Raw genomic sequence first — 14,309 nt, 5'->3', positions numbered from 1 at the left:
CACCCCTGTAGCTGCTACAGTCTGGATGGCCACCCTGATGTCTCCCACCAGTTGCTGCATATCCTCAGCCTGAGGAAGAGACTGCAGGCTGCATAGGTTGGATGAGGTTGTGCTGAGCAGAGTCACATTGGGCATGAAAACTAAGAGCAGGGGATCTGAGGTGTGATGTGAGGGGAGAAGTGCAGTGGTAAAAATCTCTGGGGAATTCAGTGCTACTGAGCTTTGTCAAAGTGAAGAGAGGTTCTGTAGAAAGCCAAGGGGTTTTGGGACCCTGGCATACTTACTCCTTTAGCCATCTGCTGCTGTTTCTCAGTGTCTCTCCTGTTTTCCCAGTGAAGGGAGTAACATAGATGAATGAGCTTGGGTTCCTTGGCTCCTGAGCTGAGACCAGCTTTGCCACACAAGGACCAAATAGATGTCTCTGCACCACCAGTCTCTTCTTGTGGGTGGAATGAAGTCTGTGGTAGCTGCTTCTCAGGAGAATCATTGAATTGTTAGGGTTGGAAGGGACCTCAAGGATCACCTAGTTCCAACCCCCCTACCATGGGCAGGGACAAGTGGATGTGCACAGGTGTTATGCAGGGGTCATGTTTCAGATGAAGGGGAGGATGCTTTTCCTTCAGACCTGCAGCCTCTGAAGCCAGGCCAGCAAATGCCTGGTTTCTTCTTGCAGCCCTGCAGGGAGCAGAGTTTGTTTGTAGCCTCATGTGGTTTGCTTTGGTTTTCTGTGCCTTAGTTTGTGCTTATCTTCTGAAGTCCTCTGAGCTTTTTGAAATGCCACATACTCCTGATATGCTGTCTGTAGGAGCTTTGGTGAGAAGAACCTTGTCAAGCTCAGGGTGCCTTGTGCAGAACTGGTGAAGCAGGACTCTATAACAGGGGAGTAATTATTCCTATTACAACATACAGGCAGGATTGATGATTTTGTCATGCAGTGTGTGTGTTCTCTGCCATGCCTGTGGGTGCTGGTTACAGGGCAGCTTCTACAGATCCCTGTTGTGGTACAATTATTCAGTAGCTGTAGAAACAACAGCATCAGAGGCCTTGAATAAAGTGGGGCTTTCCCTATACAAATGTACATGAAGATACATTTCATCCTCCACAGAGCCTCTGTGCTTACATGGCAGTAAACACTTCCAAGCTCTTTGTGCAGCAAAAGAGTGTTTTTCTTCAAGGATTTTCCCCTTTTCTGGCTTGTAGCCTGTGCTGCCATGATAACATATCCTGTGGTTTGCTGCATCTCAGATACTGATGCATAGGAAATGTTCTTTTAGGGCAGGTCCAGTCTAGCCCCTTGTTGTAGCCATGCCCAGCTCTCAGTGAAGCCAGAGGTGGGTGCTGGATGCATGAGAGCTCTCTTTGGGCTCAGTGTTTGCATGTACCAGGGCTGCCTTTTGCTATTTTGTTCTTTTTTCCTAGCTCACATGGGTCTTGAGAGTTTGCCCAGAGTCTGGCAAGAATCATTAGATAACCGTGAATGAAATGCACAGAGAAGTACATGGTAAGGCACAGAGCCTCAGCAGAAACTGTGCTTGAGCAAAACATCTCTGCTGCAATGTTTTTTGGCACTTGCTAAGCTGTTGATACACACCAGTGAAGAGCTGTGGCACTGGGAGCTGTCACTGATGTGTGGATGGAGCGTGACGGGCAGAACTGATTCCATGTGTAGCTGTGCTAGTGAGAACTTTGGTTCTTGCAAAGTTAGACTTTCAGGCTAACTTTTATGCCATGCTTTGGCTTTTTCTTATTGTTTTGGAGCTGCTGGAGTATCCTGGCCAGGTTTGCACCACTGACTGTGATGTGTCACTACCTCGAATAGCAGCATCCTGTAGATAAGACAAAGCAGATCAAAGCAGATGCAGCAGCTCTGCAAGGGTGAGAGCCTGAGGTACAGATGGATTTTGAGGGAATGCCTGAACAGCAGAGGGGAGGACTGTGCAGCACCAGATCTAGGCTGCAGCATGTACCAACAGGAGGGTCTGCATCCTGACTGCTAATGCATCAAACCCAGGGTACTCAGCACTGTTATATAGCTGGGTAGCAAAGGTATCATAGTATCATAGTATGATTCAGGGTTGGAAGGGACCACAAGGATCACCCAGTTCCAACCTCCTTGCCATGGGCAGGGACACCCCACACTAGATCAGGCTGGCCAGAGCCTCATCCAGCCTGGTCTTAAACACCTCCAGGGATGGGACCTCAACCACCTCCCTGGACAACCCATTCCAGGGCTTTACCACTCTCATGGGGAAGAACTTCCTCCTCACATCCATCCTGAATGTCCCCACCTCCAGCTTCATTCCATTCCCCCTACTCCTATCACTACCTGATATCCTGAGAAGCCCTTCCCCAGCCTTCCTGTAGGCCCCCTTCAGATACTGGAAGGCCACAATTAGGTCACCTCGGAGCCTTCTCTTCTGCAGACTGAACAGCCCCAGCTCCTTCAGTCTGTCCTCATAGGAGAGGTGCTCCAGCCCTCTGATCATCCTCGTGGCCCTTCTCTGGACACGTTCCAGCACCTCCAGATCCCTCTTGTAATAGGGGCTCCAGAACTGGACACAGTACTCCAGGTGGGGTCTCACCAGAGAGGTAACCAGCCTGTGCTGCAGACACTCTGGTTTCTTCCATGCAGACTGTCAGAAAAGAGATTACTCAAACCCTCTACATGGTAACAGCACAGCACACCTGACACCTTTGGAGTTATCTGGGTTCTGCATGAAACTGCTACAGCTCTGCTTAGGAGGAGTTCACAGTCCAGCAGATTGGTTTTCTTGACCTCCTGAATCAGAACTGGGTAACCTAGCAGCTGGGCAGAAACTCTGGTGAGCTGAAAGGGAAAGCAGTGCTCAAATGGAGGGTAAACCTGAATGTCAGGAAGCAGACAGAGATGATCCTCCATTGTGGTTCCCTGAACCAGAGATTTCACTGAGCTTGATGGATAGTCAGAAGACAGCCTAAGAGGCTGGGATTTCTGTAGGAAAACCTCTTCTTCACTTGCAGTGGCAAGGTATCCCAGTGTCTGCTTCTGCTGCCATCAAAGGGGCTGCTGTCAAGAGAGGATCTTAAGGCAGTTTGTCTTCTCTCTTGCAACCACATTTAAAAGGATTTCAAGTGACTATAAAAAAGGTGCTTTAGGGTCATGTTCTCAGTGTTTCTGAGATGTCTCATGTTTTTCTGCTGACTCTGCCATGTGTTAGCAGCAGCAACAAATAATAAAACTGCATGTTGTTGGCACAAGCCTATTGGAAGGGGGAGGGTAGGTGTTCTGGGGAATGTTTGGCTATTTTTGCCTTTACTGGAGAGAAAATGTCTTCAGTCCATGTCCCTGAAAAACCTCATGCAAAGTGAATATTTTTATTTTGTTTGCCAATAAAACTTTTTTCAGTGGAAATCTCTCCCCTCTTTTTTCTTTGGGGGGGGGAGGAGAAGTAGAAAATGTTCCAGCCTGGCGGTGACCAGCATCTGCAACTGCTCAGCTGAGTGCCAGGAAACGTTGGCTGAAATCTATTTGGGTTCTGAATTCTCAGATAACTGAAGGTTGGGTTTATTTACTTTGAGGAAATGCATGTTACAGACCATTATCCACAAATTGTTCAAGAGCCCTGTTCCAGAGTCACCATTTCACTAGAAACATTTGCTAAAAGCTTGCTTTATGTATTTATATCTTTCTTTCTTTATTTTCCCATGGTAGCAAAACAGGCTGCTGAGCACTGGCATCGTGTGCCAGCAGGGCAAGGGAGGTGATTCTCCCCCTCTACTCAGCTCTGGTGGGACCCCACCTGGAGTACTGCATCCAGTTCAGGAGCCCCTATTACAAGAGGGATATGGAGGTGCTGGAAGGTGTCCAGAGAAGGGCCACAAGGATGATCAGAGGGCTGGAGCACCTCTCCTATGAGGACAGACTGAAGGAGTTGGGGCTGTTCAGTCTGAAGAAGAGAAGGCTCTGAGGTGACCTAATTGTGGCCTTCCAGTATCTGAAGGGGGCTACAAGAAGGTTGGAGAAGGACTTCTTAGGATCTCAGGTAGTGATAGGACTAGGGGGAATGGAATGAAGCTGGAGGTGGGGAGATTCAGGCTGGATGTGAGGAAGATGTGAGGAGAAGAGAGAGGTGGAGCCCTGGAATGGGTTGTCCAGGGAGGTGGTTGAGGCACCATCCCTGGAGGTGTTTTAAGACCAGGCTGGATTAGGCTCTGGTGTGAGGTGTCTCTGCCCATGGCAGGGGGGTTGGAACTAAATGATCCTTGTGGTCCCTTCCAACCTTGACTGATTCTATGGTTCTATGACTGTGTGCTTGCCAGCCCTCTCCAGAGCAGGCAGGAGTACTGGCTGGGTTTGGGCTGACAAACATGGACCAGCCTTGGGAACAGCAGGGCATTTGCCTTGGAGAACTGACACTGCAGTGATGGTGCCCAGGTTTTTATGGGTGTTTGCTCATGTGCAAGCATCATCTAACCCTTGCTAGCACGCTGGGAGGATTTGATTGCAGATCTCTGGAGAGAGATGGTACAAAGACGTTGCTGGTGCTTGGAAAGGCCAGATGGCTGAGAAACAAAGGCCTGGAAGTGATATTTGTGCTGTTAAGCTCACAGGGACAGGGCACAAGCACTGGCTGGCTGTTGATGAGGTTGCTTAATCATTGGGACATTTCCTGCTCAGCCTTGCACCAGTGATTGTAATTCCAGCAGCGCCCAGGTACAGTCTGGGATAGCATGGGCTAGGGAACTGTTGGAGGAGCTGGGATGGGTGAGAATGCCTCTGCTTTGAGAAGAGGAGGAGAATTTGTCTGTGTGCATTGTATTAGTTGCTTTAAGGCTAGAAAATGGGCTCTGTCTTGTTTGTTAGTATAGAGGAACCTTGAAGCCTTAAATCTAGAAGCAGGAATCCATCCTGAGAGGATCAGGGCAGAGAGGTGGGAGCCTTGTAGGGGTCCCTCTGAAAAAAGAGGAAATGAAGAGAGATTTGGTCCATCTTTTCATACCTCTCCTTGACAGTCAGAGTAAGAAAATTGCTGCAGGTTTGTCTCATCTTGTGGCACTGCATCCTGAGCCCAGCGTGTCTGCCAGGGCTCAGAGGAACGGCACATCTTGACGTCATGTCCCTCCTTCAGCGCTGCAGCGATGTCATCCCAGGGCTGGGCTCTCCGTGGCTGCAGCTGTGGAGTGTAGACAGCTGCCAACAAACCCTCCCCATCTCTGACATTTAAGGGGCTTCTCTTCTCCATTGGGCCCCCTGCTTGATGCTGGCCAGTGGTGGATGAAGTTCTGTGAGAGACCTGGGGAGAGTCAGGGTGAAGCCAGAGAACGTGGAGGCGGAGGCACGGCAAAACTGGCACAGGGAAGCTGGCTGTACGTGCAGCACCACAAACTCTGCACATACTGCATGAAAGACTTCTTGAAGAAAAATAACAGAAGGGAACATGAAAGACCCCAGTAGGTGCCAGCAGTAACTGTAAGTCTCCGTGCTGGCCTGGTTCACTGTGGAGGACATGCTGTGCTCTAGTCTCAGAAATGTGGCTTTGCATTATTGCTTGCAGCATGGAGCAGAAATCCCTTCCTGAACCACCTTGATCTAAAGGGTAACTGAGGTCAGATGCTCAGCCAGTGGCATTCTGCAGAGTTTCTCTGAGTTCAGGAGTCCTGAGTGCAGCTGCTGACATCTGGACAGCATTTGGCTATATGAAGAAGTGCCTCAGTACCTGCCCCATGCCCACTGGGTCTGAGGGCTGGAGCTGGCTGTAATCCTGTAGACCCAGAAGGACAGTCTGTTGGGGGTCCCCTTTCTGTGCCTGCTGCTGCAGTTTCTTGAGTTAGGTCAAGCATGAAGAGCATCTGTGATGTGTCAAAGAGGCATATCTGGGCATGTCTGTCCGTTCCTTTCTCTGCCTCTGGGTGGGTAAAGCAGCATTAGCTAATATATCCAATAAGCTGTATGTTGCCCCACTAGGAGTTAAGCTTGCTGTTGAGTACCACTGTTGCTCTCTTTCTCTGACCCCTGTTTTCCATTGCCCTCCACCCACAGCACTGAGATTGCCAGAGGTTTTGTTAAGGGGAGAGGATAGGGCTGGAGGTGGGGATCAACCTTGGCTCTGTGGCTCTGTTTCCACCACCTCTCCATGTTCATCCTGGGCATGAAACAGCAGCAACAAGTCTCAGTGCTTGTGGAAGTGTGAAGCTGCATAAATTACTTTGAGCAGCTCTTCTACCCAAATAGCCTGGCTGAAGGGGATCTGGTTCAATCCAGCAGTTTCCAGGGATGCAAAAGCCTAAGCATTTTGTTTAACTTCCTTGCCTGCTGGGAAATGTTTAGTGTCTTACCCCTTATACAGTTTTTGGCAGGAAATATGGCTCTTGAAGGTCAAACACAACTGACCTGATTACTGAGAGCAGTTGTTACAGGCGAAGGCTTCATGTGAGATCATGCAAAGCCTCTGCACTTGTGATAAATCTCGTTTAACTCTCTGGGTGCAAAAAATCAAACAAGACTGTAAAATCCCAGTCAGAGCTGTTCTGTGGGCAGTGGGTGTGTTGCTGCAGTGAAAGATCCCAGCTCTGCACGAGCAGACCCACACCTCCTTGTAGCAGCACCCAGTAAGGTGCAGCAGTTACACCACAGCAAATCCTCCAGCAGCAAGAGCCACCCGAATGGCCTTGTGCTGCCTGCTGGATTGGCATCTGCTAAGCAAAGGAGCGGGACGGTGGCGCAGTGATGTATCCAGGATGGCTGAACTGTGAAATGGTTAAACCTTTGTTTGTTTATCTTCAAAGAGAGGATGCTGCACTTCCCAACTGGTTTTGTTTTTAGGGCTGGTGGGAAGCCAGTTCATTATGAGTGCCGCAGCACTCGAGAGATTCTCTCCCCTTGATCTTGGCGTCACTTCAGATGGGCTTTTTTTTTTCCGCTGTGTTCTTATCCTGCAGGAAATCTGTGAAGGAGAAAATAGGAAGAAGGGAAAAAAAAAGAAGAAGTAACTCAAAGCCATATGACTTTTATTTTTACAATCCAAGCAAGGAGTCTGGAGGATGATGTGCCATGGGACAGATCTCTCTGCATTTGGTGTCAGTCCAGCAGGCCTGATTCAGTGATCTTCAATGCTGGCGTGACGCTGTTAATGCCCAGGGAGGTGGTGGAAGCCTCATCCCTGAAGGTTTTCAAGGCCAGGCTGGATGTGACTCTGGGCAACCTGATCTAGTATGAGGTGTCCCTGCCTATGGCAGCAGGGCTAGAACTAGATGATCCTTGAGGTCCCTTCCAACCCCAACAATTCTATGGTTCTGTGTGTATCACATTAAATGGAAGGTGGGGACTCAGATTTGTGATGTCGATCACACTGACGGATTTGTGCCAGAGATCAATCTGGCACAGTAACTATGATGCAGATAGCAGCAGAAGAGGCAGGAGTGTTGTGTTGATTGGTCAGTGTTGACTGTTCACAATGGGACAGGCCTCTTCCTCTTAAAATACTGTGCTTAGCCTGGGCATGTTGTTACCAAATGGCAGTAATGAACCAACGAGCTGGCAAGAGTGCAGCAAAAATGGATGCAAACTGTAAGGAAATGCATCTCCATGTGCTTTCTGCCTCTCCAAGGATGTGTGCCTTTTAAAAGTGTGCTTAAAAACAAGTTGTTGTGTGGTGTGCAGGCTGAAATTGCACAATGCTGGCTGGTGAATGCTCCAGCACCGAGCAGCACAGACCTCCGTCAGCAGTTCCTTGCCGTGGAGTGATGACAGCCCTGGACGGAGCGGAGGGACTGCAGGGAGATCAGCAAAGCCAAGCCTGTGCCTCTGGGCCAAGCCAGGGCAATGCTCCCTAAAGCCTGAGAAGGCACAAGGAATTGGTTAGGGTGGATTTAGGGGAATAAGAGGGATGAATGGGACATCTACATAGGGAAGCTGTGGAGTTCTCTCTCAGGTGCAAAACAGAAATCCTCTTCTACTAAAGCCCTGGGGAGAGCCTGTGAGAGCCTTTCTCTCTGTGCTGAGGTACACACGATGCTCTGCAAAGCCCCAGGAGTTTCCAGATAGCTCTGCCTGGTGTGGTGGCTCTGACAGCTGCAGGCATGGAGCCTCTGAGGCTACAGACCAAGGAGACAACCCTCCCTTGGCAGGAGATGGGGGAAACCTGATCTTGTAGGTTCTTCCCCACCCTGTGGCTCTTGGATTTGAGGGGTGGCTTCCCTACCTCTTTATTTTCATGTAGGGAAGGGGGAGAGGAGTATCTGAGTGCAAGTTCTTTTGTGTATAATAAGTGTTTAAGTGATGTTGCAGCAAGTTCACCTGGGCTGTTTCCCAGGTTGCTGGACAAGGTAGTGATGCGATCCAGGGAGGAAATCCCAGTGGTCAAAGAAGGAAGGTGAGTTTAGATCTTGGATTTTGTGTTTTGCTTAGAGGTTGACTGATTGCATCACAGCAAAACTCTGGAGCCCGTTTCTTCCTGGCATTATCCAGCATCTGGATACAGCCTCCAGCTCTTAGGACCCAGGGTAGGTTGAAGGCCAAGTCTGCTAGATGTTGTGGTGGTCCAACAGTAACAAACTTTCCCTGCTGCAAAAGCTTTGTAGGATGCCTGTAAACAGTATCACATCTCTAGCTCCTCTGTGCCCTTCCACACAAATTCAAACCCAGCAGCATCTCCAGGAGGTGTGTGATCACTGGATGAGTGTCACTTGAAGGATTTGGATGTGGCCAGCCCTCCCCTTCACCAGTTCTTTTCCCTTGTCCTAGGCTCTCTGCACACTGGCCGGAGCTCTCCACCCCCAGGGAGTGTCCCTGAGGAGCAGCAGCAGATCGCTCGTCAAGGATCCTACACCAGCATCAACAGCGAGGGCGAGTTCATCCCTGAGACCATGGATCAGAATGTAAGTGGGGCTGGGGCACTTGGGTTAAACTGAGACAGCACTGGGCTCGAGGGGAGCTGTGCTGGGAGTGCCATTCCCATCACTGAATCCCCAGGGGGCCCTCTGCATGGGACTCGGGCCAGCTGCTTCCAGGAATGGGTGCCCCTGGGCTTGACATGCTCGAGAAGCAGCCATCCCAGTTTCTCAGAACCCTAGAAGCCAGCTGCAGTGGTAATGGCAACGTGCTCAGGCACCTCAGGTAGCTCTGGAGGAGCGTAGGTCTGGGATACATGTGCGTGCCAGCTGCCAGGCCCTTGTGGCCACAGCCTTCCTGGATGCTGGGATGAGGAGGGAGCTTGCCAAGCAACGATTGCCTGCGATTGCAACAGCCTGGGGATGTCAGCAGCTCTCACTGCTTCCCCTCTGCTGTTTCTGCCTGAGCTCCAGTTACAGTTTTTGGCTCTGCTCACAGCCTTTCTCTGTGGATTTGTCTCAGTCCCTCCCCCATATTCTTTCCCCTCCCTTAATAAGGAGTTTAGATGTTCCATCCCTCAGTAATAAAAGAGCAAGCAGTTCATCTGCACAGCGGTGAGCAGTACCTCTTCCTCCAGGCAATTTGGAGCCCATGACGGGGGAGACTCTGTAATGTCAAAGGACCAGAGGGGGAGCAGCTTGCACCTCCCTTTCTATTTGCATCTCTGCTCAAGCTGTAGCTCCAAAGAGCATAGCACAGGTCTGGAGAAGAATGCACACAATGCATTCTTGCAAAGCTCTTGGAAGGGCAGGACCAGGATCCACGATTTTCAGGAGGGCTGGCTCTGCAGGAGGGACATTGAGGGGCATCCAGAAGACACTAAGCTCACTCTAGTAGGCCGTTGTGGTGGCCCCAAGAGGACACATGCATTTGCTACACTCAAACAGAGTCCACTAGCTCTGCTTTTGTGTGCAGGCTGTGCCAGTGTTTCCATGGCAAAGTTATGTTTTCAACGGTTTATTAGACAGCATTAATAAAATAAGAAGTCACTCCGGGTGAGTCTTGGCAGTGTCAGAGCACAGATGTGTCTTGTGCTCCTTGCAGCCAAAAGTTGGCTCTCCATTGTTTTCACAGGCCTTCCAAACACGTTTGGTGGGATTAAGATAAAGTGTGTGTGTGTGTGTGCAGAGGGAGGGTCCCATGAACTCCCCTTGGGTGCAAATCGGTGCAGCTCCACTGGCTGTGAGGGGAGCTCCATTAGCACTGGCTGAGCTCTGAGCTTGCTCCTGATGAAAGTTCCCAGATGCTTGCCTCATTTTTCCCCAGCATCACACTGTGGGTGGCCTGCTGCCCTTCTCTGGCAAATCAAATGCAGGGAAAAGGGAGATTTGGGGACGGGGCTCTTTCAGCTCTTGTCATTGAGAAGCCATGCTTTTCCTCATGTGGCCTTTGCCTGGAGAATGTCCTTGTGCTGCAGCTTCCATGTGTGCCTTGTGGAAAACCTCTTACAAGCTGATGCTAGCTGCCTTTTGGGGGATGCCCCTGTGGAAGCCTGTGATGTAACAGCAGTCTTTGCCTTGAGACCAGCTTGGCAGATGAACAGAGACTGAGTCTGGAGCCTGCTCAGATTCTCAGTTCTATGCTTGTGTGCTGTTCAGCATTTGTTTAACTGCTGGAAGAGACCTGGCATGGCTAGTAGAGTTGGAGAGTGGGCCTAGCAGAGGCCTTGCCCCTCTTCAGCTAGTGAGTGCACTTTGAAGAGTGATGCTTTGGGGTAAAAGGAGGGAAGCAAAGAAAGATCACACGTTCCAGTTGGGACTGTCCTGCCAAAACAATGCGAACTGTTATGGCAACCAGTTGGGGAGGTCCAGTGCAGGAGCAGTGTGTGGGAAGGAAGGCTGTGCTGTACATAGGGAAGGAGAAACAGTGTGGATCCAGGAGCCAGTGAAGGATGACTCCATGTGATGCTGAAGCTCTGTTGCTCAGCTCTCCCAGGAGTGAGCTGGGCTTGGGGCTGGCTGTGGAGTAGGGGTTAGCAAATCCACAGTGGGTCTGCAGGCAGGAGGAAGCATCGTAACGAGCACAGCCCAGCGTGGCCCTGAGCAGGCTCTGCTCTTCACAGAAGTGCACATAGCCCCTAGGTTTGCCACTCCATACAAAACCTCTATTGTTACTAACCAGCTATAAATAACCCTATCCAGTACAATGTCTCATCCAGGAAGCAACACAAATGCAGCTTTTGACTCACTGAGCTAGCGAGAGCCAAGCCACTTGCTCCAGCCAAAAGCCCTGATGATGCTCTGCTTATCACTGGAGAGGAAGGCTGGTGCTGTGTGCCAGGGCAGCTTGGGGAAGTCAGGAGTCCAGGGCTGTGGCACACATAATATCCATTTGGCCTTGGGCATGTTATTTGTCCTGATTTATGTTTTTTCCCCCCCAGATACTTTGAGCACTTTGTATCTCATTGACTTCTCAGCATGCTTTGCACATCAGGGTGCTAGTTGTCTCTGCCTCCATTTCCCTCCTAGCAAATAGCAGTTGGAAAGAACAATCCAGAGAGGGCATCATGAGTGGATTTCAGCTGGGAAGAAGTTTTGTTAGATTGGATCTCATCTCTACTGGGGCTGTCATCAGCAGGTGTAGATCAGTTGGCTTCAGTGGAGCCTTTTTGACCCTGCAGAGGTCTGGCGGCAGAGGATTCCAAAGAGCTACAGTCTGCAGTTTTATTGTTTTCCCTTTACTTTCCATGTCAGATGCTTGAAGCTTTCATCAGCCCCGATGAGTCACTGTCTGGGAGCTGCCAGTCGCTGGACAGATCTGTGGACAGGTGAGTTGTGCATATCACCATCATTCTGCACCAGGTTTCTCAGAGAATTTGTGGTTGCCCGATCCCTGGAAATGTTCAAAGCCAGTCTGGGTTGGACTTAGAGCACCAAGGTCTAGTGGAAAGTGTCCTTGTGCATGGCTAGGTGGTTGGAACTAGATGATCTTTAAGGTCCCTTCCAACCCAACCCATTCTGTGATTCTATGTTCACAAGCTGTAATGTAGCTCCTGCCCTGTGGTGGGAGAGAAGTGATGCCAGTGGCATCCCCTGAAGGTTTCTCTTGGGATGAGAATGCTTCTGAGAAGACCAAATTTATCCTGAATGCCAAAACCCAGATGCTGGCACAGACAGCTGTGTGATGGTATGATTTGAAATGCAGTAATCTGAGCTGCACAAAGCTGCAGACAGCCTGGCTCTGTGTGCCCAGCTTTTCCCTTTGGTCAGATCCTTCTCCTGCTGCTCTGACTTTCTGCAGTCACCAGGTCAATACTCTCTTAGCCTCTCCTCCTCTCTGAGCCTGCTGTCTGCTGTCCATTGACCGCTCGTACATTTGGCAGCCCCTGTGCGCTGCCAGCAGCCTCAGACGTGTCAGTCAAGGTGCTGAGGACACCAGACAAGCAACAGCTAAGTTTAGCTTCTCAGCAGGAAGCAACTAGGACACACTGTACTACCACAGGCTGCAGTTCAATAGTTGGTGCTGCTGGTTGGTCCAAGCTCACACGTGCACAGCGCTGGTGTGCTCGCTGCTGTGTGTGAGACACTGTGTCCTTTTGGGAAGCAGTCTATATATATATATTTTTTCCATCTGCATCAAAGATTTTTTTTTTCCTTTCCCTCCCCCCCATTGCTTTTGCCATGCAGCATCAAGGCTGGGTTCCAGCAGGTCTGCACAGCGTTGATTTCATTGTGTAGCATGCTCAGGGTTTGCAGCTCTCTGCGCTTTGGATCTGTCTCAGCATCAAGGCCTATTTCCTTTTTGTGGCTTTTAATAATTTCCTGTGATGTATTCACTCATTGTTAGCAGCCCTATCCAAGCTGGATTCCTTGTGCTCCCAGCCTTTGCTTGTGCACAGGCTTATCGAGGAAGAAGCACAGAAGGAGCATGGCCTGGTTGTAACACTTCAGTGCGAGCTGAGAGTGCTGGGCAGGTTTGCATGGCTTGATTTTACACATGAAGAAGCAGGGAGCTGTGTTCAGCCATAGGGTCTAGGAGCTGGAAAAGGCCCCAAGGAGGGCTGTAGTCTTCAGAGACAGAAAGAGGAGTAAGCATGACTAGTCCTGCAAAGATGTGGCTGAGCCCTTGCATCCAATTGTTTGAGATGGCTTTAGCCTGAAGAGCACCAGGCGTGGTGACCAGGCTGATGCGAAGAAACAGCACAGGTTCAACCTTGCTGTAGCAACCCTGCTGTGGTCAGCATCGACACAAGGAGATTTCAGGGTGCTTTACAAAGCAGATTCCTACTACTGTGCCCATTGTGTTACAAGGGAGAGTGGAAAAGCCACCTAGTTCATAGAATCATTAATGTTAGAAAACACCTCTAAGATTAAGCCCAACTGTCAACCCATTGTCTCCATGCCCACTAAACCATGTCCTGAAGTGCCATGTCTGCACATTTTCTGTACACCTCCAGGATTGGTGACTCCACCACTTCCCTGGGCAGTCTGTTCCAGTACCTGACCAATTACTTAGCCTTTGCTGACCCATGCAGAGGCTGGGGTGAAGTTAGGCTTTAACATCCTCTCAGTGTAGTTTAAAGACCTTGAGCCTTTAAGCACTAATCTTGTGCTCTCCCCCTCCTGGAAGGGTGCATGTGCCCAGTGAGGAAGGTGAGAAGAGAAGAGAAATCCTGCATGAAGCAAGTGTGCCTGAGGCAGTCCAGTGTGTACATCTGCAGCAAATAAGCAGTGTTCATAAAGAGCATAACTGCATGGTTGAATGGCTGATGTTGAGGGACGAGAAGCTTCTCTACTTTGAGTTGACAAAGCACTGGGACAGGCTGCCCAGACAGGTAGTGGAGAATTCCAAAGCACATGTGTTCCTCTGCAACCTGCTCCAGGTGAACCTGTGTTAAATGTGGAGTTGGAGGAGATGATCTCCAGAAGTCCTTTCCAACCCCTGCTGTTCCATGATTTTGAGATTCTGTGCCATGGGCTTTGGCTGCTTCATTTCAGCCTGATGAGTGTATTTTGCAGCAGTCCTTTTGTTGCCACAGGAACAAGCCATAATCCTGCAAAAAAAAACCCCACAACCCTCAATATTCCAGAACAAGAACAAGAGGACACAGTCTCAGGCTGCACCAGGGGAGGTTCAGGCTGGAGGTCAGGAGGAAGTTTTACACAGAGAGAGTGATTGCCCAGTGGAATGTGCTGCCCAGGGAGGTGGTGGAGTTGCCATCACTGGAGGTGTTCAGGAGGAGACTTGATGGGGTGCTTGGTGCCATGGTTTAGTTGGTTGGTTGGTGTTGGATGATAGGTTGGGACACGATGATCTTGAAGGTCTCTTCCAGCCTGGTTTATTCTATTCATTCTTGTGCAGGTTGAGGATGGGAGCTCAGTTGGGTAGCTGGGGCTGCTCAGTGCATCTTGTGGCACAGCCTGTCCTTTCTGCTTGTAATCACTTCCTCATCCATTCCATAGCCTTTCAGATATAATAAAGTGGTTATGTTTAAAATGAT

The 14,309-nt window shown here is 49.9% G+C and overlaps 1 protein-coding gene across 6 annotated transcripts in view; it reads left to right on the top strand.

Moving 5' to 3' along the window:
• Nucleotides 1-14,309, top strand: part of LOC137444848 (mitogen-activated protein kinase kinase kinase 3-like) — an 83,588-nt gene that overhangs the window by 55,506 nt on the left and 13,773 nt on the right. For all 6 annotated transcript variants that reach the window (XM_068145928.1, XM_068145927.1, XM_068145923.1 and 3 more), the window contains 2 exons: nt 8,723-8,856; nt 11,563-11,636. In XM_068145928.1, the coding sequence (XP_068002029.1) occupies nt 8,723-8,856; nt 11,563-11,636 (208 nt within the window). The remainder of the gene's footprint in view (nt 1-8,722; nt 8,857-11,562; nt 11,637-14,309) is intronic.

The sequence above is a fragment of the Melanerpes formicivorus genome, unplaced genomic scaffold, assembly GCF_026170545.1.
Source record: "Melanerpes formicivorus ecotype bairdi unplaced genomic scaffold, bMelFor1.0.p_v2 SCAF_13, whole genome shotgun sequence".
Classification (NCBI taxonomy): Eukaryota; Metazoa; Chordata; class Aves; order Piciformes; family Picidae; genus Melanerpes; species Melanerpes formicivorus.
Note: the sequence above shows the minus strand (reverse complement) of the source record. Positions and strands in the feature narration are given on the sequence as shown.